Raw genomic sequence first — 24736 nt, 5'->3', positions numbered from 1 at the left:
AAATAGGAATCTGGAAAGTATAGATTTTTCAGTCATTCCTTCTCACTTTGTGTATAAATTGTCCTTTAAATATTTTAAATATACTTAAGTATACTTATAAATACACTTATAGATATCACAGAGATTGAGATCACCACTTCTGTTTTATCAAGGAACTCGATGCTGGGTTCTGTCAACAGTGGGACCAGGACATTCAAGTGCAAGAGGAATTGACTCTCTTCTTGTTTCCCTTTGTGGTTGTCACTCTGAGTATCTTGCCAGCAAGGGATCTCCCACTTGGGAAGAGATGTGTCCAGTATAAAGTTAATCTCATTTGAGAAAACCGCTAAGTTTTCTGTTTCCTCCCCAAGGAGTCAGCACCACAAACACAACCCTTCTAGGAATTCTGGGACCCAGTTGCTCAGGGCTCTATCTCTGGATTTCTCTGTTTTAATAACTGTGTCCACTACCTTTGTTCCCTCACCCCTAAGGTGTCTCCTGCTGTTGTACAGCTGCCACTCCCAAGTTATCCTGGAGTTTTCTTAGCTTTTCAGTTACCTCAGTAACACATTTATCCTGCATGGCTACTGATATTAAATCCCTTTGTTAAAGTAATTGGGCGGGCTGTCTCTCTCTCTCTCTCTCTCTCTCTCTCTCTCTCTCTGATTACACTTTGATTGCTATAGAAAAGTGGTGAGGTCTACAGAAAGAGTAAGATAGGAAAATCATGGAGAGTGACGGCAGATTGCACCTGGCTTCAGTCAAGTTACAATGCTGCCTTTACTACGCCATACAACACACCGACCTTAAACATGACATGATAGTAAGTGAACAGTAGGAGGGTTGAGAGGTCTCTTCATACCTGTCACTTGAGATAAGTAGTGCTGTCATTATGTCATTATTTTGGTGTCTAATAATTTGGACACCTTACCTATAAATGTAAAGAAAAAATCCACTTTTTTAAAAAAAGAAAAACAGACATATTAAGAGCCAATTTCTTTTGTCACCACGAGTCTTCCTTTGTTCTTCAATAAGTATCCATGACTTCCAGCTCTGCTTCCTAATTCTGTTGCTTTGCATTTATCACTGCACTTTACAGGTATCATTTTACTATTTCCTATAAAACTTGCAGAGATCAATTATCCTTTATGTTCTTGAGCCCAACTCCGCATAACTTTATAGGTAACTCACTCACATTACCGCCTGCACCACCAGGAAGTGGCGGACACATACTTTGGTCACATAGCCCATGTTCTTTCTATGATGCTGCTTCTTCATACTACTCTTGGTTTGATATTAAAACACACACACACACACACACACACACACACACACACACACACACACATACACACACACACACCACAAATCCCGAGCACCTAAGCCTGGCCTGTTAATGTCCATCCAAAGTCAACATCCAGATGACCTAAGTCTGTTCCAAGAGTAATTTTGACTCTAGGTACACATGACAAGTACTTCAACTATGGACTTTGGTATTGGGAAATTTTTTCATTTTATTGACACCTATAATACCTCCACTGCCAGGTCAGTTAAATTCTATCCACCACAGTATGTGTGTGTGTCTGTATGTATATATACATATAGATGTGTGGATTATGTATATCTATATGTATTTAAACATATTTGTATTATATATTATATAAATATATATAATTATATATGTGACACACATATATATGGGTATTATATAGTATATACATTATAATATATTTTCTATATAATGTATGTATATGTGTGTGTTTCTTAAATGGACTAAATAATAAATTTTGAATAGGCGTCATATCAAACTGGTAATTTTTGAAACACTGTGGAGAAACTCTTTTTTAATGAAGACCTGGAATTCTTATCTTACTCATGTACACACAATTAATTTCAGTTTTAGAAATAAGAGGAGTCATAAAAGAATTGGAAGAAATAATCAATGTGTTATTTTTAACATGATCACACAAAGATTTACTGCATAAAGATTATAGACTAATAAACATGAGACCTCCAGGAGAAAAGTATGAGAAATAGGATTGTTTTTTATATAAAAGAAAACATAATGCATCAATGTTAATATATTAAAATGACTAGTATTTATTTACATCTTCTCATAGTGATTATATATGTCTTAGCTACGTTATAGGAATGAGTTGTGTGACCTTTCATACTGATGTGGTTAAATACTCTTTCCTATTAAACATATTTCTTTTAAAATGTCAGTAGTCAGCAAGGGCTTAACTTTGGAAGGACTAGTCCTAATAACACTAACAGCATGAAATATTCCATGAATAGTCTAAAAATAGAGCTACTCTATTGTGGTGGTTTGAATGAAAAACAAACAAACAAACAAACAAACAATCCCTATAGGCTCAGACATGTGAACACTTGGGGTCCCTAGTTGGTAGTGTTGTTTGGGAAGGTTATGGAGCCTTGAGTGGGCACAGCCTTGAGGAAGGAAGAAAGTTTTGAGAGATTAGAGTCTCCCTCACTTTCAGGTCTCCCTCTTCTTCCTTCTGTGGTTAAAGATGTGATCTCTCAGCTTCTTGCTTTGCCTTCTTGTGGACTTCTCTCCTCTGAACATGAGCCGAAAGAAACCCATTTGTCCATAAACCCCTTCTGGCCGTGGTGTTTTGTCACAGCAATGAAAAGTAAGTAATGCACCTGTAAATTTTCCAACGAGTATTTGCCTGTCTCACGTTCTGTTATTCATCACACTTTTTGTTTGTCTTGTATTATGTAGTAATAAGATCATTAGTAATAAGAATTAAAGTTTAAAGAGCCGTGTGTCCCTTGATATACATATATGTATATCTAAGCTATTCATCATCTGACTCAATGCCCATATCTGTCTTCTCACACAACATAAATTAGATGTCATCAATGTTTCTTTGTTGTTGATTTAATGGTCACCTTTCCTCAGTTCACTCAGTCAGTTTATCCACCCATTCTATGGAATCATTTCTGTTTCCTGCTTGGAAACACCAACCTAAAGTCTCATCTTTTTTTTTTTTTTTATCTTTTCTTTTTCACAGTGTTAAAGTGTCTTTGTATGCACTTTTGACTTCTAATGCACATAGATAGTTCAAATATCATTATTCATTTAAAAGGGAAGGTTCGTGAGACTATAAGCACTTTGTAATTTTATCTCTATTTACACGGAAGCTCCTAGTGGGTGGAGATAATTTTACTAAGTGTTTTGTCAATTCCTAAGAAAGCTCCTTGGATGGATTTTGTCGATGTGACGAGAATTTTACCATTTATAAGGCTGTCGACCTGATGAAGTGGTTAGACTGAAGAATTTTTAGGCTAACCAACCTCTCTTTGAGGAAGATGTGACCACGCAAGGTGGCCTTGCCTGATTCTTGATAATGAATAAGCTATAAAACACTACCTTAAGCTTCCTCATTGTTTATGAAAACCCTTACAGAAAACTTCCATAGCATTTGAATGGAGTCAACCAGGCAGCCGGAGTAACTGGAAATTTAAGCTGGGACATTCACATCAAGAGTCTGTCCTCACAGACCTGGGTGTTGGAACACTTGATCTCCAGTTGGTGGTGCTGTTTTGAGAGGTTGGGGCTTAGGAGCAGAGATGAGAGCTCCGCGTGCTTCTGCTTCTGATCCTAAGAAGGAGAAGCCAACTTGTGCACCAGTGCTATGGGTAGAAGCCACTCTGTAAACCCCGAACGGTGCCATGCCTTCTTCACCCACTAACCATGAGCAGAGCCGAACCCCTCTTCCTTGAGTCCCAGTGATAAGAAACGTGACACATGGATGTTTTGTTTTGTTCTTGAGATCATAAACATCCTACTTCCTTATTAGGGCAGGCAGTTTCTATTTTTAAGAGTGTGATATGTAGAAGCAATATTAAAACAACAGAAGAGAATTACAGGGGGACAGGGGAAGTAATTTGGGGGATCAGTGAGAATTGCCACAAGCGTTTTCAAAATGAAACTGGCACTTTAGCTTCCTGTGATTTGATGAGCATATCTGCATAGGCCAAGCCTTGTCTCTGGTTTGGCTGAATGTGTTTCCTTAGGTGACAGAAGAGTGCAGGCGAGTGATGGAGTAGGAACTGCACAGCGTAAGCTCCTCAGAAGCACCACAGGCTTGAGCTGGAGCCGTGCATGGATGGGGCTCTGCGTCGTCTGTCGCAGGATGAAAAAGAACTGTGCGCCTACGTGCTATTTCTGTCCTTACAAATTTCTGATTTTTTTTTTTCTGCAGCTATCTAAGAAAAATTTGATATTGTTGTTGTCTAAGCACATTTAAACTTCAGCCGGAATAACTGCCAAGTGATTCATGCCTCGGCAGGTGAATATAACGATTGTATCTGGGGCCCCGGTGCACCATTTTCATTTCACTTTAAATAAAAAACAAAATGTATCTATGTCAGTCAGCGCCCTTCCGCTGTACTCGGAGGTATCAAACAGGCCACAATTATGATGGTGAAGTGATTGTGTCACGCTGGGGGAAGGTTTATTGCGTTGGAGTCGGCTAGGCAGTAACACATTCTGTTTCATATTACTCTTTATATCATTGTTTGCCTGTGACTAGAATAATCAAATGCCATCAAATGCTGTCAAATTCAATTTACAGTATTTTTCATTGAAGCGGCCTTTCTGCATTCTGGTTCCTGTTTTCCTTTGCTGTCGCTGGCTGCCACAGAATGCTCACTGCAATCATGAGCTTTGTTTACAAAACCAACAGACTGGAGCCGCGTCCAGCTCTCTGACGGTGGTCTATTTCCCTTCATTCATAACAGGAGTTTGATGCACCTTTCCCATGCAATTAGAATTCAGTAATTGGAAGGAAATGATGTCTGGAGGCCGGATATCTAAGACTCTGTACTAAAGTGCTTATGTAAAGTGTACATTCTTATCAGCTCTTTTTATGTCCACGTGTATTTGAATCAGAAAGATTATTTTTTTAAATTACCGTTTGCTGAGAAGTTGGGCTTGCTCATTTTAGGGAACTAGACAGATATGTAACCATAGTTCCTCCTTTGCCAGTTGTTTTGCCTACAAACCCTTAGTTGATCACTGAAGAAGCGTCTGAATTAAAGGGTCTACTGCCTATAGCAACTATCACGGAAGGTCCAGGGCACACGGAGCAAACAAAGAGCAGTGCCAGAGAGATGATCAGAGGATTCGAAAGCAGAGGGTGGGATGGCGGGGGTTGAGGGGGAGCAGGCTGCACCTTTGTGACTTTTGTACACAAGGCTTTTGGAGTGAGGCTTCATGTGCAGCACTGCGTGACAGCCACCCCTGTCCGTGTTTTCTGCTCAAGGGGTCAAGCACACAGGGCCTTTACCTCTGAGCCATCTTTTACTTTCAGCTTCCTTTTTCTCTCTTTTCTTTAGTCTTATTTTTCTTCTCTCCACTCCTGTCCCCTCCCCTTCCCCCTCTCCTCTCCTCTGCTCTCCTCTCCTCTGCACTCCTCTCCTCTGCTCTCCTTTCTTCTCTTCTCCTTGCCACCTTCCTCCTCTTCCCCTCCATCTCATTCTTCCTCATCTTTATCCCTCTTTATCCTTCTTTAACCATGTCCCCTCTGCCTTTCCTATTTCCTCTCTTTCTGCTTTCTCCTCCCTTACATTAGAGAGATCCATGCAATGAATTCTGCACACTGTGAGGAGAAATATACCATTAGCCATCTAAGAAAAGAGGCTTAAAGCTGAACGGAAGGCCTGGGGATACAGCTCAGAGGTGGAGCACTTGCTTACTGTGTTCGAGGCCCTGGTTTTGATCTAGAATTGCAAAACACAAAGAAGCAAAGAAAAATGGACAAGGCAAGAAACAAAGACAACAGCATGTAGGGCAGGAGTCACGGAGATAAAACAAAACAAAACAAAAACAAAAAACAAAAACCAAGGGCTCTAGACTCAACTGTCAAACATATCTCAAGGAAAGGCCCCACAGTAACTGTGGGCCCTGGTCTTTGGGCAGCATGTCGGAGGTCACAGCTTCCAACACAGTCTCTACCCATATGTGCTCCATAGAACATGAATGCCCTTCTGTTCCCTGGGCATGTGGAGCATGTGTGTGATTCTACAGCCCTTGGATGGCACACATCCCCAATTGTGAACCTCTCACCTGTGAACTGCATAGCTGGTGATGATCCCATTGGGTCTTGTAGGTGGTATCCACTTAACCTCTATGCAAGGTGACTCCAGAGCCTTCAGAAGAGGGGGTGTTAGACCCTCCGGTGCTGCTTCAAGTGTTCTGACATGTATCCCAGGGCTAACTCCACAGCCTGCTGCAAAACCAATCCAGGGCTTTGTTAATTTGTCCAGCCAGGCAAAGTGTTACACAGCCATTATAGGAGAGTAACAGTGCCACAAAAATAATATGTCTGAGTACATTGCATATGTGTTTCAGTTTGGTCCTATGGGTTCCCATGAAATTTGAACACTGAAATACAAAATCATTTTAGATGGTTTATTCAGTAACCATCTGTTTATACTGAGGTAGGCAAGAAAGCACAGGCTCGATTGACCTGGCTTCCATTTCTGCTGCGGTTATTCTAGTTAAAAAATGATGCCATTTGAATTTCACAAGTGTGTAAATGACCTGCACAAATAGTACACTTAACAGTACTTAATGCATTAAACTAACCTCTGTTGTTTAAATGCACAGATATCAAACAAGTTACTTCAAGTCTATTGGACATCCATGGCATAGCTCCAGGCATGTGGTGATTCTGCCCTTAAGTCAAGAGAGCTTCAGGTGCAAGCTATTTCCATGTTGCAGAGTAAAAGGCTGGATCAGGGAGAGCAAACTCTTCAGACAAACCATTGCCTGGTTTGTAGGGTCAGGTCAACAAATGGACTTGGGGTTTCTGATACGAGTCATCAAGACCAGCTCTGACACTTGAGCCAAGTCTAGGGCAACGAGACAGGGAATGTGGCAGTCCATAGTCTGATAGGTTTCTTCAAGGTGGAGCAAGATGCCATCTCTGTGTGAGTTGTATCTCACATTGCAACCAGGTATTTAATTTGCTGGGTAGACCAGGTTGGCCTTGAACTTGCAGAGATCTGCCTGCTTCAGCCTCTAAGTGTTGGGAGTAAAGGCATGTACCACAATGCCTGGCCTTATATATTTGTTTTTCCCACATGGAATTAATGTGTAATATTCTCTCTGGATTCCATGTTTTTCTTTTCTGAATATCAGTTTATGTCTCTTCAGTCCTCCATGGTAGGGAAGAAGGAGTAGGCCACATTCTGTCTAAGATAGCAATGTTTCCGCCAGGCCATAGACTAAAGCATAGACTTCAGACCCAAGGCACTGGCTCCAAGGAAATACCATCAAACATATAGACTCATTTGTGTACAGTTTAACTCTTTTTTTTTTTTTTTTTACATTTTTTTCAAGGTAGCCCCTGGCTATCCTAGAACTCCTCTGTAGACCAGGCTGCTTCAATCTCAGAGATCTGCCTGCCTCTGCCCCCCAAATGCCAGGATTAAAGGCATGCATCACCAAGCTTGGCTTGCAGTTCATCTCTTAAATAACTTTCCCCTTCTCCCTCATGAAAATGTTTAATAAAATCGAGTTTAATACATTTTCTATGAAATTTATTCTAGAGCCTATGTTGTTTTATGTTCCTAATGGCCTCTCTGTGAGCCATGTGTTTTTCTTTTAAAAGGCCTTATAAAACAAAGCTTTACAAAGCCACTATTTTAATGTAGCTTTTTAATGTATTTTTATGTATTTAAATATTCATGAAATGTGTAGGGATGTCTAATGTGTCAGTGAACACCAGGCTCTGATTTTTCTGGGCAATCATTCTACCACAAATCCGAAATCAATCATTATTCTTTGTATTGTAACTGTTCTTTTTTTTTTTTTTAAGAAAAAAAAATGATTTGAGATACTTTTCACACAAGCCCAGGTCAAGTTTCTAAAAAGATAGTCACCATTTTGGCAGGCCTGTATCCGTATTTCATACTGTGTGAACGGAGCCAGGTTTGTCAGGTGTGCAGACTGACGGCGTCCAACAGCGAAGGCTAAGATTGTCACACTTCCACCGCTGAGTAAGATGCTGTATTCCACCGGAATCTGGGGAAGCAGGATCCCTGTGAAGTGGGAGAGAAAGACAAAGAAAGATGCATAATTGCCTCATGCAAGGCTGTCAATGCCTCCGTCCCCTCAGAACGATGCACATACACACACAAGGTTATCTCTGAAAGGTAAGGGACAGCTTGATGTAGCGCTGAAGCTGCACAGAACACAAGTCGGAAAACACTGCAGTGTGCACTCCAAAGGCAAGAGCTGTTTAAACATTCATAATGGTCATAGTCAAAGATACACTCTACTGGTAAATAACAATGAAGGCACCTGTCACTTAAAGCATGCAGCAATTAAGGAGGATATCACAGCCTCCCTAGGTTTACTTAAAGTGCATTAAAAAATAAAACAACTCCAGTTTGCTTGTGACAATAATTTTTCTGCAGACCATTGTGTAAGCATCTTGTCTGACATGGATCTTTGACATAATAGCCCATAAAATATCCAAATCACTGTCTACCTGGAGATTTCCCAGGGCATTAATTATTGAGCTAGGACAGTCCACTCTGTCAGTGAGACTTATGGGCCTTAAATACATATGAAATTTGGGTCCAATAACTGTCATTTTTCACCAGCACTTCCTAAAGAAAGTAGTGTTTTTTTTTTTTAAATCTATGCACAATCTATTCCTATAATTAAATGCCTGTTAAGTTTTATATGGTCATGAAGAAACATACACTTTTAAAGGCAAGAAGGTGTGCCTTGGATGGAGACTATAATAGAGGCTCTGACTGAATTATCCCACCTATGGGAGAGTGTGTGACGTTCACAGGGTTAGTGACATGCTGTGTTTCAATAAGTCTGTCCTTACCATAGAAACAAGGAAACCCATTGACAACCTCACAGAGTGAACATCACAGCACCTGAGGACACTTGAGGGGTGAGGCTTACAGAAGAGAAGGTGGCTCTGTTTGTATAGGTGTGAGCCCCAACAGGAGGAAGTGCTGATTGACCCTGAGATACTTGGGGTTGTGTGTACAGTGGGTACAGTGGGTACACTGGGAAGATTTTCACCCTGCTGCCCCATGATCTTCTTTAGAATTACACTCAATTGGGAAGAATCTAGCAACCCAGACATGAGAAGCATGTGCACGTGTGTACATGTGTGCATGTGTGTACATGTGTGCATGTACACACATGTGAATGGACATGTGTGTGTCACTCATGAATGCATGTAGAGGCCAGAGGACATCTTTGGCTGTTTCTCCTGGCATAAACCATTTTCTCCTTTTGAAATGGGCTCTCTTACTTAGGCTGGCTGACCACTGAGGCCCTGGGATCCATTTGTCTCTGCAACACAAGACCTAAATTACAAGAGTACATTCCATACCTGCTTTTATTTTTTAAATCTGTTTTTACTGTTGAGTCTGGGGATCAAATTTAGGTCCTGATGCTTGTATATCACTCTTTCCTGTCTAAGCCATCTCCAAGGCCTAGAGTGACCTCGATCTCAACAGGAGACTGCAATCAGAATGAGCTATGCTTGCCTCCCCCCCTCCCCCTCCTCCTCCCCCTTTCCCTCCCCAACATTGGACAAACTCTAAGCTCCCTAAGTTTCTTCTTTCAGTTGATGGTGACACCATTCTTTACGACCCTAAGCCTGGGCCTGAGGAAGCCCCTTGGGGTAACTTAAGTGGCCATTAGATTTCACAATCTCTGCAGGAAATTTGGGAGTTATATACAAACAACAATAGACTTGAATGTGTTTGTTAAAGCACGGCTGCCCTGCGAGTGACAGATTGAGACTGGAGATCAGGATCAGGCGGATGGTTCATGTCATAGCTGCATCAATAATGCAAGCTAGAAGAGCAGTTTCCCGGAAGTCCTGTGCTGCCCCACAGAGCCCCGTTCTCTCTTAATAGTGGAACACCAGCTTCAGAAGGTTGGAGGCTGTTATTTTTGTGAACAAGGTTCCTGTGTCTAGCTTTTAGCACAGAGTAGAAGTGCAATAATTCCCCAGGAGATTAAATAAATGAGTTAGACTTTAGGATAATGATAACCTCTCTCTTTTAAAAATTTATTTACTTATTTCTTTGTTTACTTATTTATGAGTATGGTATATGCATTTTGTGTGCAGTACCCACAGGGGCCAGTAGAGGGCATCAGATCCCGCCCTTGTACCTGGAGCTACAGACGATAGCAGGTGTGGGAGCAGCATGGCATTGAACCGGGGCCCCCGGAAGGGCAGCAAACACTCTTGAACGCCAAGCTTTCTCCCCGAAAAGATAAGAAAATTAAATCTCAGTTTAGTCAAAGCCACTTGTTCTGGATTGTGCACTGGCTGGTTGTGAGTAGTAATGATACGGTCCGAGCACAGAGCGAAGCTTATATTTCTGAGCTTTGAAAATAGAACCTTAGGTTAAGCTAACAGAAAAGGAAAATTACAGAGCAGGGCTGAGAAAAGCTGTGTAGACAAGGAGACCAATTCGGAACGGGTCAAATTGCCATTAACGGAACAGGAAAATTAGAGGTTAAGATTTTAAGTTCTAAATACCAAGTTTCCTAGTCTGAGCCCCACACGTCCTGGACACATGTGGGCTTGTGGTAAGGAGTATTCAAAGACAAAGACCTTTGGAAACACGTGATTTTCCTATGTGAGGCATGGACATGGATAGAATTTCACTTTTTCTTGTCCATAAAACTTGGCTTTGACTTTTTCCTGCCTGAAATGTCTGGATTTAGAAAACTGTTTGGTTAAAATCATAAAAAGTTTTGTAAGCCTAAAAGGTTAGAGACAGAGGTCATGTCAGAGTGAGTCACACACAGGACTGCAGAAGAAACTTGCGCTGAGGCACCCAAGTGCTGGAAAGAACTCTTCACCAGAAACTCAGAGAATGACTTCATTTTAGTCTCTCCATGTTGCCTTGAAATGAATTCACCATGAAACAATAGGACATAGTCACAGAACAAACGGCTGGTCTGGCTTCTGCCACGTACGTTCAGTGTGCCAGGAGAAGATTCTATATTATTTCTTTTCATGAGTGGATATAAAACTATCATAAGATCAAATCCTTAGGATTTTTAGATAGGTTCACCTTTCTCTTGGTTGGTTTACTGAGTACACATCATGGACTTATCTAGAAGATGTTCTTCAAGGCCTAATTCTCAACTGCAAGACAAAACCAGGAACATTGTTCGGAGTTTCCGGCAAGTTACTATAATTAAAGTTTGAGGCTTGGAGGAAGAGAACCAATTACAGAGATCATTTGAGATTCTCAGTTCATTAATGGGTGAGGTGTGGCACCAGGCTCTCCCCACCCCATCCTTCAGAGAGCACCACATGTCGCAGTTGAGATGACTGAAGAGTGAACCAGGGGCTCTGTCAGCTTGCAATTTGACCTTTAAGCATGACAATGCAATGCGTTTGCAGAAATTGCAATCAGGAGTATTTCTGAATACCTCACCATTCCAAGTCCCATTAGAATGTATCTCCTTGTTGTCAGTGGAGGAGGCTGTGGTCTGTCCCGTAGGATGCTGCAATGAGTCAAGAACAGACACAGAACCTGGTACTGGGGGGGGGGTGGCTCTCTTAGGTTTTCCTGGTACAATGTATCACTTTTCAATGATGGAGATTTGTAAAAAATGCTTTCCAACACGGTGAACTGTGGGACTCAAGGCAGATGCAAGGATGCCAAATCTGGGCGGATTGGAAGACCTAGTGCACAACTAAGAAACTGCAAACACGTGGTCAGTGCCTGAGGCCAATTCCTCCAGATTACACGTTCACTCTGTCTCTTTGTTCCTTGGGTAGGTCTTGTGGAAGAGTCTGGAAAACACACTTACATACAACACGCCCCCAAGTTATTGACCTCTATAAACTGCACACTGGACTTTGACCGGATCAGCTCTATCTGTCCCTGTTTCTCCAGTCATTACCTCACACCACGTGACCACTATGAGCAGTAGTGGCTTCCTCTGTAAAGGGCTGACCCCACTGGTCAGATGGCTGCACCTGTGCATGGGTGACATAAAACTACAAAGTATTCTAGCTCATTCCCACAAGGTAGAAGCTGTTGAAAAAAAAATCTCCATCTCTACACAAGAAAAACAGATAAAAAGGAAAGATAAGAAAGCTGAAATAAGCAAGCCAGCGGCGGCGCACTCCTTAAGCCTTAAGCGTCCGCCCGCCAGAGGGCCTCCGTGCCCTTCTTTGCGAGTTTGAATCCCGCTGTCTCGAATCCCGCTGTCTCTATCTCCTGTGTGACTCTCTCGATGAGTCTCATGGAAAAAAAAAGAAAGCTGAAATAACAAGTATTAACCATGTTCTCAGGCGACCCCCAACACCTCTCAGAGAGAGCCACTCTTCCAAACAGATATGAATATCACATCCACGCGAGGGACGGTCGTAACTCCTGTTTGGCTTTTTAGGTGTGTGCTTGTACATGATCAGATTGCTCTGTGAAGACGGTCTGTCGTTCATCCTCAGTGGTAATTCCAGGTGGTCTCTCACCCAATCTGCCTGAAGTCAGTTCTTTTGTCTCCAGTCTGTACCTACAACCTACTGCGTCTACACTCTTCATCCTTCAATGTCTCTGTTCAAAACTGACAGGGCTCCCAGCGGGGCCAGGGCACAAGATTGCACTTCTACTGTGTTTCCGAGATAGACACAATATTGATCTAGGTTTAAGCATGGCTAGCCACAGCGTGAACCCGGGAAATGTGTTTTTCACCTCGCAGTAAATGGGCAACGAGAGCTCTTTACGTACACCTATGAGGTGTTGGAACAGAAAATGCACCTCTAAACTGTGGACATGTCAGACTCTGACAAACATCTAGGAAGAGGGTCCCACCCCTGCCATCACTCTGCAGGGCAGTGACACACCGTCTGTGGTGTCCCTGAAACCTTGTGCCATCTGCAATGAGTCTGAGCCGACGAAGCCCCCTGGTATTCTGATGACTAAATGAAATGAAATGGGCATATTTGTTAGAATCAGCTGGGGAGGCTTACGACTTGGTTAGTTCCCGAGTTCATAAATTTCTGTCAGAGCAAAAGGAGCCTCGGAAACGCGTGTGAACCAATCTAGCCTAAGTGCAAATGGCAGTTTTGTTATTTGGTGTCAGAGTTACCAGTCGCACAGTGACAAGCTGCCATAACACATTTTCTTGTTCTCTGAAGAACAAGGGTTGTATCGGTTAATATTCCTGGCAGTGTTCCTTTTCATAATTTACAACAACTAGATGCTGATAGGTTATTTAACATTTATGAAGTTAAGATGTAATCAGAAAAACCCTGATTATCTTTACAAATAAAAAAGTTAAATTATTCAACTTTTTTTTTCCCTCTGTGGCTTCATTTCACAGCAGGTGCATACTTTACAGTGGGACAAGTCAATCATATAAGCCCTTTTAAAATAATTTTTTAAGAAGCAGGAGCAGTAACAATTCTAAGAGTAAAAAAAATATAACCCATTAATTCAGTTTGATAGCAGCATTTGCTTCAAAAACCAGCTTACCCTTAAAGCAGTGTTTCTGACATACTGGCTGATGCCTTCCTCTGTGTAGACAGGGGTGTCTTGATTACGTCCTCTTTGGGGGTGAAAAAGCATGTTACCTTTGATGATAACTGCACAGGATTTTGACATAAGCTAAGGGCTATGCTCTGCAGCCTTTGCTTCCCTCACAGGTGACACATTCCTCAGAGGTGGGATGATATCACATCTTCTTTGTGCCTCTCATCATGATCTGGTGTCCTGTACCCTACCTACCATACCCATGAATGGGGACCAGTGGATATATTCTTATCCATTAAGTGAACGCAAGAACTCAGTCTACCCAAAGGCAAGTGCATTCTGCATTCTTATGAGGGTTGACCCGCAGATAAAATGACCTCCCCCAACCATGGGATGACCCACAATTATAATATACTGTGGTCATTTACATTTTCTGTATCTATAGCAGAATTATTTTTTAAACTTTGAACTAGATTGTAGATATGATAAAAATATTTGTGATATGAATTAAGTAGGTAGAAAAATAGAAACTGGATTTTTAACCATATTTATGAATGCACACGTGCGCACATGCACACAAGTGGTAGCAAACCAGAAGATGACCATTTGGGCAGCATCAGGTGGCCAGCATGAGCTGTGTGGATGGAGTAGGGGGACAGTGGGGAAGGGGCTATGAGCAGAAGACGTTACATGCACATATGTCAATGCTATAATTAAGCCCATCATTCAGTACACTGAATATATGTTAAGCTTAAAAAGGTTAAAAAGAATAAAAAAAATCATAAAAAATAAATCACCTATAAGTTGCCTCTGATAGCTATGCAATGCATAACCTAGAGAAAGTCACAGTTTGAAATATATACATTAATTTTCTCACTAGTTAAATATGGAGAGTAGACTGGGTGTGGCGGCTCATACCTGTCGTCACAGAGGGATCTCTCTGAGTATGAGGTAGTGAGACAGTGTCACAAAAAAACCAAACTAATGTAGAAAATAGACGTGAGACATGAAGTGATAGTTACTGAAAGGGAGGTGCTTATCTCAACAAAAATGCCTAGTGAGGACTAAGACCCGAGAATGCAAGATGCATTCACTTGTTAATGAGCAAAGAAACAGAAATCACGAGGTGGGCTTAGTCTTCTCCCTTGAAACTTGCCAGTCCTTGTCCTTTGGGTACTGCATTCAACTAAAGCAACAGCCAATGTTGGATCGTCCAAACTAGTAAAAGGTAAAATTTTCATTTACGAACGTTGATTCGAAGTTTGTTTGTAATCAGACAAGCATCCAACCCCATGCACCACAGCCAAGACTGTAACTGAACACCCACTGGCGTGTCTTGTGTCTATAGATAGTCCATATTGTAGCTAGCTAACCTTTCATCAAAAACGTGATTAATAAAAAGTATTTATGTGCCCACGCAGGATTAATTAAAATGATTTCCCAGCAGAAGCATGGTTGCCAATTCTTGTCTTTAATGGACTAAAAGATAAATGGGCAAAGGAAAGTGCCGGGTTTCAATATTATGCCTTAAACTTAAATAACTCACCATCCTTAGCGAGAAAAAAAGCGCTTTGCTGAATGCGGCTGTATTGTTAATTAGGACATGATTAAGGGGTGGATAGTTCAAAATATAGTCATCATCTTGATAAATTAGAATGGCTCATTATTATCTGCAGAGTTTAAATAATTTTGAATGTTTGGATTCTCAAACAGCAGGACTAGCTGCCTCTGTTCTTTCTCTGAGCAAATGGTTTATATTCTATGAAGTCTTTTGCTTCTTAATTTTCTATAATTTTTCATCCATTAAGGTTACATCTATTTCTCCCTTCTTTCAATTGGTTCTGTGCTGATCCAGGGTTCAGAGGACAGTTTAGGAGGAAGCTAAGTGGCCCATGTTGCCTCTAATTTAAACAGTAACCGGCTAGAGTCTTTTCAGACCCGTTTACCGTACTGTCAACAATGGAAGGTAAGTTGCTATAGTGACTCCTCGCCCTTAAAAATGATTTATATTTCATGTATTTTTTTCATCTCTAAATTTTTTTTTCAGTGTATGTGTGTGCATGCAGTGCCCTTAAGAGACCAGAAGAGGGTGTCAGATTTCATGGACTTTAGTTAGATGGTTGTGCAGGTACTGGGAATCGAGTTTGGGTCATGCAGAACAGTCAATGCTCTTAACCATCGAACTACCTTTTCAGCACTGATTTATTTTAAATTGTGTGTGTGTGCCTGTGTGTGTGTGTGTGTGTGTGTGTGTGTGAGTGTGTTTCTACACCCGAACACCATACAAAGAGCAGGCATCTTAATGTTTTAGAGGTTGGAGAGCTTTGGAGTTATTCCTACTCACATTTATCAGGTAAATAGGAGATAAATGGACCTGGTTTGGCCTAGGACAGAGAATCTTGAACAGGGTTGTAAACCAGTCTTTGAATAATCTCTTCATAGGTATTCAAGTCATTTCTCAACTTCTACTGTGCCCACCTAGTGAGGAATTTCCCTGCTCTTGCATGATGTTACTGAATCCTGTCAGTTCTTTTCTGTCTCTGGGTTGGGCAGTGGAGTCCTGTTTCATCCACATACTTTAGCTTGGTGCCTCTTTTCCCTTAGAGGGGGACACAGTTTCCTAATTATTTCTTTCACTTTTGACTTGCCCAACAAAACACCATCTTCCTGAACTATTAGGTTTTAGCCAACAGGCAGCCCTGTCTTATGGGCACCACTTTACAAAGTAGTGCACGTGTGTGTGTGTGTGTGTGTGTGTGTGTGTATCATGCATTTGTAAGACTTCCAGGGAAAAGTGCAAAACTTCAATGGAAGAGTTAAACTAAGAGCAGGAAGGATTTATTCTTCAAAGATAACCGTTGAACGGGCTTGCATGTGAATCCTGGCAATGCCAGGCCACCTTGAGCATATTACACTATCACTTCACAAATTCCTAGTATGGGGAATTACCTCATGCTGTTTGCATAGGAATTCACTGGAGCCTGGGAGTGTTTGGCACATAGTAGGACTTAAGAAATGCGCATTTAGAAGGTCAGCTCTATCCATCCCAGTTACCCTTCCCCCGGGTGTCCTCATTGCTTTTACCAGCAGGATTTATAGACATGATCTAAGATGGAGTTTATTGATAGCATTGGAAACATAATTTGAAAACCGAAATCCAGTTAATTACCTAGGTACTTCTTCTGTTGCCAAGCAACCACATAGACTATTTGCTCCCAGCAACTTACCTGCCTGAGGTTACTCTGTCCATATTGATTCCCCACAAAATACATGTGAAAATGGATCAATTAATTCAATCAATATTTTGGCTTTGTACATTCAAGAGAAAGCCGCTGATTTCTCTCTCCAGGAATCAGTATTACTGACCATGTTGGTTTGGTATGGGGGATCTAGGCTGCTAGCTAAACTTGGTGGTGCATTTGAGTCATGTGGGAGCTTTTTTTTTAAACCAAACAAATAAACAAACCTACATTTCTTGACTGCACCTCAAGCGCATCTTTTATCATGAGCCTCAAATGAAGAATTAATATTTTTTCTATTTGCTTTTTTCTTTACAGACAGAATCTCATGAGGCTTAGGCAGAATTCCAACTTCCTGTATGGCTTAGATGACCCTAAACTGATCCTCCTGTCTTCTCTGGAGTGTTAGAATTACCGGTGTGCACGTGCCTGGCTTAAGTTATGCTTAGAGATCAAACCCAGGGCTTTCTATATGCTACCCACCAGTCACTTCTCAGCCTGAGGATTTGCTTTTGAATAGTGTCTCCAGGATTCTAATGTCCGGTCAGGGCTGGAAACCACAGACGTGTACTCTTTGACTTGGTATTCAGCCATGTCTATGGTGCAATCATTTTGAACTTCTGAGTTTAGGGGAAGATCTAGAAAATTCCTGATTGTAACTGTACAAACAACATTGCTTGTAACAAGCGTGCCTTCCTTCTGCATCGAACACATATTTGTGACTACTCCAAATGGAAAAAATATCATTCTCCAAATCCTGAGGTGTTTCCTGATAGAATCAACTGTGCGTGACAACCAGGGCACAATCACCTGATGCTTCCTGAGTCTGGAATCCTTCCAAGCACCAGAAAAATAATCTCCCCATGTATCAAATGTTTCTATAATGGATCTCATGCATCTAAAAAATGGAGAGGTCTGGAAATTATAGATTTGTTAATAGTGGTCAGAGTTAGCATCCAATTCTTCATTTTTGGGTAAAAATTTCCTACCAGATTTGAGCTAGGAAAGAATTAATGTTACATTTTATATGCAAGGATTATCTTTTATTCCACAATGAGACTCTCTTATTGAAAATATTATAGAGCCAACAAAAACATCTGATGCTGAATTCATAAAAGGAAACAACACGCTGCTGGGAGGTTTGAAAAGCATTGACAAATTTCAACACTGCATTGAACTAAGTGCTTTTAGCACTTTGAAAACTAAGGCATTCAAGAAAGTGCTAGAGAAAATACATTTTAAAAGTAAGTGTGTCTGTCTATGTATGATGTATGTGTATGTTCATGCATGTGTCGCAGTGTGCCCACAGAGGTCAGAGGACACCTCAGGAGCTCCAGTTCTTGCTTTTCACCTTTGTCCAGGCAGGTGTTTCTTGATTCTTCTGTGCTGTTTACTCCAGCATAGCTGCCCCTCCGGATTCCACCCAATTTTCCTGCCTCTGCTTCCCATCTTGCATGGGAGTGCTGGGATTTCAGATGCACATAATTGCATCAGGCTTTGTATGTGGGCTCTTAAGTCATCAGGTTTGCACAGGTTACTGCATAGGTTAATGCCTTTACCTGTTTTTGATGAACCATCTCCTTGGCCCAGAAAATAAATAAAAATGAGTTACTAAAATGATTGTGTTGAAGGTATTAAGAATTGAATTTAAAAGATCATCCAGATCTACAGAATTATCATCCAAAGCCAGGTAATAAATGGTGGCTACACAATCATCATTAAACCTTTGTAGCAGTCCTACCTGTAAACACGAATACAAGGACCTCCAATCAGAAGAGGGCTAACAAATCAACAGAATCGCAAAATCAACAGAATGAAAGAATGAATATGACCCTTTCAATAATAACTCTCAATATTAATGATCTCAACTCTCTAAGAAAAAGACTTGAACACACAGGTTGGATGACAAGTGGATTCCACATTTTTGCTGCCTTTGGGACGCACACCTTACCACCAAAGATGAACACCACCTTCAGGCAAAAGGCTAGACAGCAGGATTCCAAGCAAAACGAACTAAGACAAGACTAGGCATTGCTATTCTAATATCTGTGAAATTGTCTCGAAGCCCAAAATGGAAGAGGGACATATTGTCACATGGTACTTAACAACAGGACATGCTAGGCTGACATTAGCATTATAGACACACACTCACTATACATGAGGCATATGGTTTCATAAGACACATACGACTGTATCTAAAATCATGGATTAATACCAGCACAGTGATAGTGGGTGACTTCAGTACCCCACTGTCACCCAAAGACAGATCATCCAGACCCAAAAAGCAAAACCAACCCAACAGCAAAAACCAACCAAAGAAAACCACCAAAGAAACATTAACGTCAAATGTTATCATGAATTAAACGGACCTAACAGACGTCTAATAAATGTTCTACTTCAACAAAAAAGAATTCTCATTCTTCTTAGCAGCCCAGGGAACTTACTCCAAAACACACCATGTGTTAGGACACAAAGCATGTCTCAACAAATAAAGAAAACCAAGGGTCTTGTATTCTATCTGACTGTAGAATGGCATAAAGCTAGATAAAATGTGTAAGGTCTGCCAAGTGGTGCCACGAGTTTATAAATCTTGAGCATCTTCTTGTTTGTCTGACTTCTGTAGTCTTAAAGAAAATCTCAAACCCACAAGTGCTCAGTCTTCAGGTGAGCAAGAGGAAGATGACTTGAGAATCCCCCTGGCCACTCTACTTAGCATCCTGGATGCTCTTTTACTACTCTTGGAGAATCTGGACTGGAGAAGGCATAGATCTGAACCTAAGTTATCTCCAGCATGTGGGAGGAATCTGGTCTCCAGTCGGTGCTTTTGACTTTATTTTACTTGGTGTCCCTAAAGTACAAAGACACCATAAAAATGCTAGGAGGGTGGTCAGTGAGATGGGTCAGTGGGCAAAGGAGCTTCCCACCAAGGCTGATGACCTGACTTTAATCTCTAAGACGCACACACATGGTGGAACAGAAAAACAGACTCTCACAAATTGTCCTCTGATTGTGACACCTCCAACCACACACACATATACATACATACCACACACACACACACACACACACACACAGAGAGAGAGAGAGAGAGAGAGAGAGAGAGAGAGAGAGAGAGAGAGAGAGAGAGAGAGAGAGAGCAGGTGTCTTCTATCTTTTTCTACCTTTATTTTAAAGACAGAGTCTTTCTCTGAGCCTTGCAGATCAGGAAGCCTCAGGGATCCTCTTGCCTCAGGCTTCCCTACTCTTGGAGTATAGGCACATACTGTTATGTGGTTGTAGGGGATTAGAACTCAGATCCTCATACATAAAAAATTCTTTATCCACTGATCTGTCCAGCTTTTTACTTTAATCTCCATAGAATCTATCTGGGCAGGATTCTACCTGAGAATTATATTTATATCAAAATATTATAATACATTAAATCATCAAAGCAATCTGGCATTGACTAAATGGCCTAATGAAAACTCACAGAGTGGAGGGGCAATAGTTAGCAGTTATCACTGTTCACGATGGTAAGCTCATAGTTAGAACAGGCCATTGTCTTTCCAAGTCCCCTGTTCACTGATGCCATTGAAAAAGACACTCTAGGCCAGTGAGCCAGCCCCAGCATTCCCATGGAGATGATACCCAGGGTGGCTATAAACTCTGACTTGCCTTAATTATGTATGAGATGGGGTTTTTAGAAGTTTGAATTCCTAAGAGGCAGTGCTTTGACTGAGAGAGGCAGATAGATGTATGTATCCACATATTTATATAGGTAGACATGCATGCATGCATGCACATTAATGTAGAAATACATACTATGGTAGTTTGAATAAGAAATATCTCCATAGGCTCAAGTATTTGAATACTTGGTCCCCACTGTGGTGGTATTTGGGGAATTTATGGAGCCTTTAGGAGATGGAGCCTTGCTAGAGGAAGCATGTCACTGGGGGTGGGCTGTGAGGCTTTACAGTCTTACCCTACCTGCAGCTCACTCTCTGCTTGGCGTTTGCAACTGAAGATGTTATCTGTCAGCTTCCTGACCCAGATGCCTGCTGTCATGTGTCTCCTAACATTGTGGACTCTCTCTTTGGAACCATAAGCTAAAATAAATTATTTTTCGTAAGTTGGTTTTGTTTGTGGCAGTAACAGAAGCAACGCTAATATACATATATGTAGACAAACTTGTGTGTGTACTTACATGTGTGTTTTGGTTGTTCCACTCATATTTATCTACGAGGAAGCTATGGTTTACTGTGAAGTCACATTTTATCTTTATCTCCAGTTAGTTTCCATTCGACTATGGGGGAGAGGAGGGCAGAGACAAAGAGAGAGAAACAGAGACAGACAGAGAGATAGGTGAGGGGGAAGAGAAGAGAGAGATACACACATACACACAGACATACAGAGGAAGAGCCCATGTCTTTCTTTACCTGGTGTTGGCCATGCTATGAATATGGAATCAGAGCCCAGCACGGTGACGTTGCATGGGGGATGGACATCTTCTGGGGTCCACACAGGCATCTGGACAATGTAATCTTCACTCATATTACTGCCACCTCCTGTTCTCGCTTCTAACTTGTAAACATACCTGAGGAAACCAAAGCTATACTCAGCAAGTCTTTGAGGGACTGCAACAATGTTGCAAATTTGTGACAATTTGCGACTTATTTTCTGTGAAAAACCGCTACTGTAAGCATACAGTCTGGCATAGACAGTGCTCCTCTCTAGAAGGTCACTCTTGCTGCCTCCCGACTCCATGCTGAACCCTGTAGTCATTCACGGCTTCTCTGGAGGATCTCAGGAATGTCTTGGGGTGTGCTACTGGGCTGTGAAAATTCAATTTAGTCTTTTCTATTTCTAAATGGGTTGAGTTTTCAGGGAGATTCATTTAGAGGCAGAGATATTTAAATTGATCTGTTATTTTCCACAATAAAACTAAATTATTCTCTGTTCTCCGCACCGAAACATCTGTTGATGTAAGGTTTATCTTTGTGTCTGCTGAGAAATGAATGGGGATGAATTGCAAATGTGTGACTTCAGCAGAGGGAGAGCAGAGCAAGTCAAGGGGAGGGAGGGAAGAAGTGGTAGGTGATGGGTACAGGCTCACCCAACCTCTTTGATTGCTACCTTGGTAATGTACCTATTAATCACCATTTGATTACTTTTGAAGTTGGACATTGTATTTTATATATTTAAATTTCTCATGCTTTCATGCCAAATGGAGGATGAATTACTCCTAGGTGAAAAGGTTATCATAATAGACTCAAAACTAACAACAATTTAGCAAGCACTGTTATCTGTTACAGCGTGGCTCACGAATAAGGAGATGAATTCAACAGTAACCTTTGAACGGGAAGTACTCTGTCTTAACCTTGAACAGCTTAGAAAGCTAATGGTGTGGTGGGAGAAGCTTCCCTCACTCACCTGCTGTTGGGCTTCAGGTTTTTATCAGTGAAACTCTGATCATCTCTGCCCGCCACGAGAAGCAAGCTTCCATTACGCCTCAGCTGATACTGAGAAATGAGGCCGTTGGGCCTTTCTGGAGGATTCCAATATAGCTCCACGGTTGTAGAATTGATGATAATGTGCCTTGGTGTCACCCAAACTCCTGGCAAAAATGACACAATGAGGTTTTTATTGTGAGGATAAAATACGTTCCTGTGAAATGACATGGCTCCCCTCAAGCCTGCAAGCCCCTATCTGTGGATTTAAAAGTCTCATTGTAAAGGGAACAAAACCGCATTTCCAAACACAGATTTGTTTCTCAACCCTGCTTTACTTTGGAATTGCCTCCCCACCTGCCCTGGGAAGTTTCTGATGTCTGGGCACTGCTTTGAGTGTAATTTAGTCAAGGCTGGGAGAAAATCTGGGCGTTTGAAACTGATGCTCTTCTCTTGGGTTATCTGGAAGGAAGCATAATCAGGTATTTCCCAGAATTATAGTTCAGTAAGTTAGAGTTTCTGCTTGCTCCTCATAGAGTGGGCTATTCAACTCATCTTCCTTGGAACACTTCCTGGCCTCACTTCCCAGTTTCTCATGATTCTTCACTGACTCTTAAAGCAGTCTTAAAGAGTCTCTCTTAGGCTCTGTATCCCCCTCCATGCCTCTACCACATCCCTTCCCCCTCTCTGTTCTCAGCCTCCTCCTCCTCTTCCTCCTCTTCTTCCTCCTCGTCCTCCTCCTCCCACCCTCGCCTCCATGATGTTTTCTCTCTGGCTCATCCATGCTGAAGGGTCCCTACGGTATATTTGATACTCTGCCCTGGGCTTCAGACTTACGAATCCAACTGTTTGTGTGACACTGCCATTTAGATAAATACTTCTATGTCAGAGCTCAGCGCATCAACAGTGGAACTCTGGTTCTTCACGTCCACAGTCTACATAGCTCCAAGCTTGGTTGTGGATTGATTTTCTTAGGCAAAATACATAAAGAGAATTATTACCTTAAGGCGCTCAGGACCCCAGCTCTCCGGTCACTGGGCTATGTGGATCCCAAAGCATCCTTTCTCCACTGCTGTCACTCTGCTTCTGACCACAGGGTCTCTCATGTGCTTCTGTGCTAGCATCTGTCCTTTGCAGTTCTGGGGACTGAACCCAGCCACAGCAGTGCTGGGCAACTGCACTACCATGGAGTAGCATCCCAGCCTCATCTCCATCTCTAAGCTGGTCCCTGTGTCTACTGTGTAGCTAGAGACCAGCTCTGACCTCCTCCTCCCTAGTCTAGGATTAAGGTTTGCTTTGCTACTTCTGGGCCATCTCTGTTTTAAGCCTTAGCTCTCTCGATGCCTTTGGAACCCTTATAGCACTTTCTGCTTATTTCAGGGTAACATGCCTCTGTTGTAGTTTTCATGCCGTTCACTTCTTATCATGGCCTCTCTGGTCTCTATTTCTCTAACCCTGATCTCCCTAGCACTACAGTCTCCCTCATTTGTGAACCTACAGCCGCACTGTTTTTCTCTCTCCGAAATGCTTCAAGCTCAGTTCTTGCTGGTCACAAGGATTGTACTTCCTGGAGATACATCCGCTTCCAACACTATAAGTTTTGTATCTTATTTTCAGTCTTCTGTGTAGATCCCCCCCCCCCCAATCCATGCAGCTTGTTTGACATCTACTGTCTTATTCTAGCCTTTTCCAATGGGGATTCTGGCTCAGTTTCCCTCACACACCCCTTTCTATTTCCCTCACGACCCTGAAGACATTATACTCTTCTTTTATTTGTTGTGTCACTTATGCTGTTATAACTGGATGGTCTTTCCATTGCTTTGGCTGCTTTAAGGCAAAATTATTTCCACTGAGGCAGGGTTCCTCTGTCCTACTTGCCAACCTGTATCTATGCATAGAAAACCAATATGGGTAACATATCTCCTACTCACATTATTGTTTCATGGAGTTGATTCTTCAGCGTAAAGATAAAATATATACAGAAATAACAATTCAAGGTCTGTGCTTACTCTTTTTTAAAACAATGTGTTTTTTTTGGATTTATTTACTTTCTATTTTATGTGCATGATTGTTTGCACGTATACATGTGTACTATGTACTCAGTGCCCAAGGAGAGCAGGAGAAGTCATGAGGTTCCCTGGAGCAGGAGATACAGATGACTGTAAGTTACCATATAGATGCCAGGAACTGAACTCAGATTCCCTCTGCAAGTGTAGCAGGTGCTCCTAACCACTGAGCCACCTTTCCAGCCTCTTAGGCATCTTACAGATGTGGAGATGTTGATGGAGAATCTGACAATGGAATGGTGAGTCTGCCAGAGATGCACTCTGCGCAGACCTTAGACCTCTTCTAAGGAGTGTTTATAATAGCCATTCTATTGGCCTTCCTGCAATCAATAGCTTCTGGCTGAGTGTGTCTCCCAAGCCAGTTACTCTGTAAAAGGTAAGCTCTTGACATTTTCAGAAGAAAAAAAAAAGTGTTCAGGACAAATTATTCAGCATCATGCCAAAGAAAGGAAACAGTCTAGATAGATTTCAAAGGGCCTCGGGTGCACCAGCATTCAGAAGAGCAATT

The 24736-nt window shown here is 41.7% G+C and overlaps 1 protein-coding gene across 1 annotated transcript in view; it reads right to left on the bottom strand.

Moving 5' to 3' along the window:
* The window catches only part of Ush2a (usherin), a 681657-nt gene that overhangs the window by 89228 nt on the left and 567693 nt on the right, over positions 1 to 24736 (bottom strand). The window contains exons 57-60 of the mRNA XM_034512972.2: positions 22146 to 22329; positions 21152 to 21309; positions 7897 to 8055; positions 6077 to 6239 (exon numbers count right to left, since the gene is read on the bottom strand). Of these exons, the coding sequence (XP_034368863.1) occupies positions 6077 to 6239; positions 7897 to 8055; positions 21152 to 21309; positions 22146 to 22329 (664 nt within the window). The remainder of the gene's footprint in view (positions 1 to 6076; positions 6240 to 7896; positions 8056 to 21151; positions 21310 to 22145; positions 22330 to 24736) is intronic.

The sequence above is a fragment of the Arvicanthis niloticus genome, chromosome 10 (assembly GCF_011762505.2).
Source record: "Arvicanthis niloticus isolate mArvNil1 chromosome 10, mArvNil1.pat.X, whole genome shotgun sequence".
Classification (NCBI taxonomy): Eukaryota; Metazoa; Chordata; class Mammalia; order Rodentia; family Muridae; genus Arvicanthis; species Arvicanthis niloticus.
The sequence above is the reverse complement of the archived record's forward strand: the minus strand, read 5'-3'. Positions and strand labels throughout refer to the sequence as shown.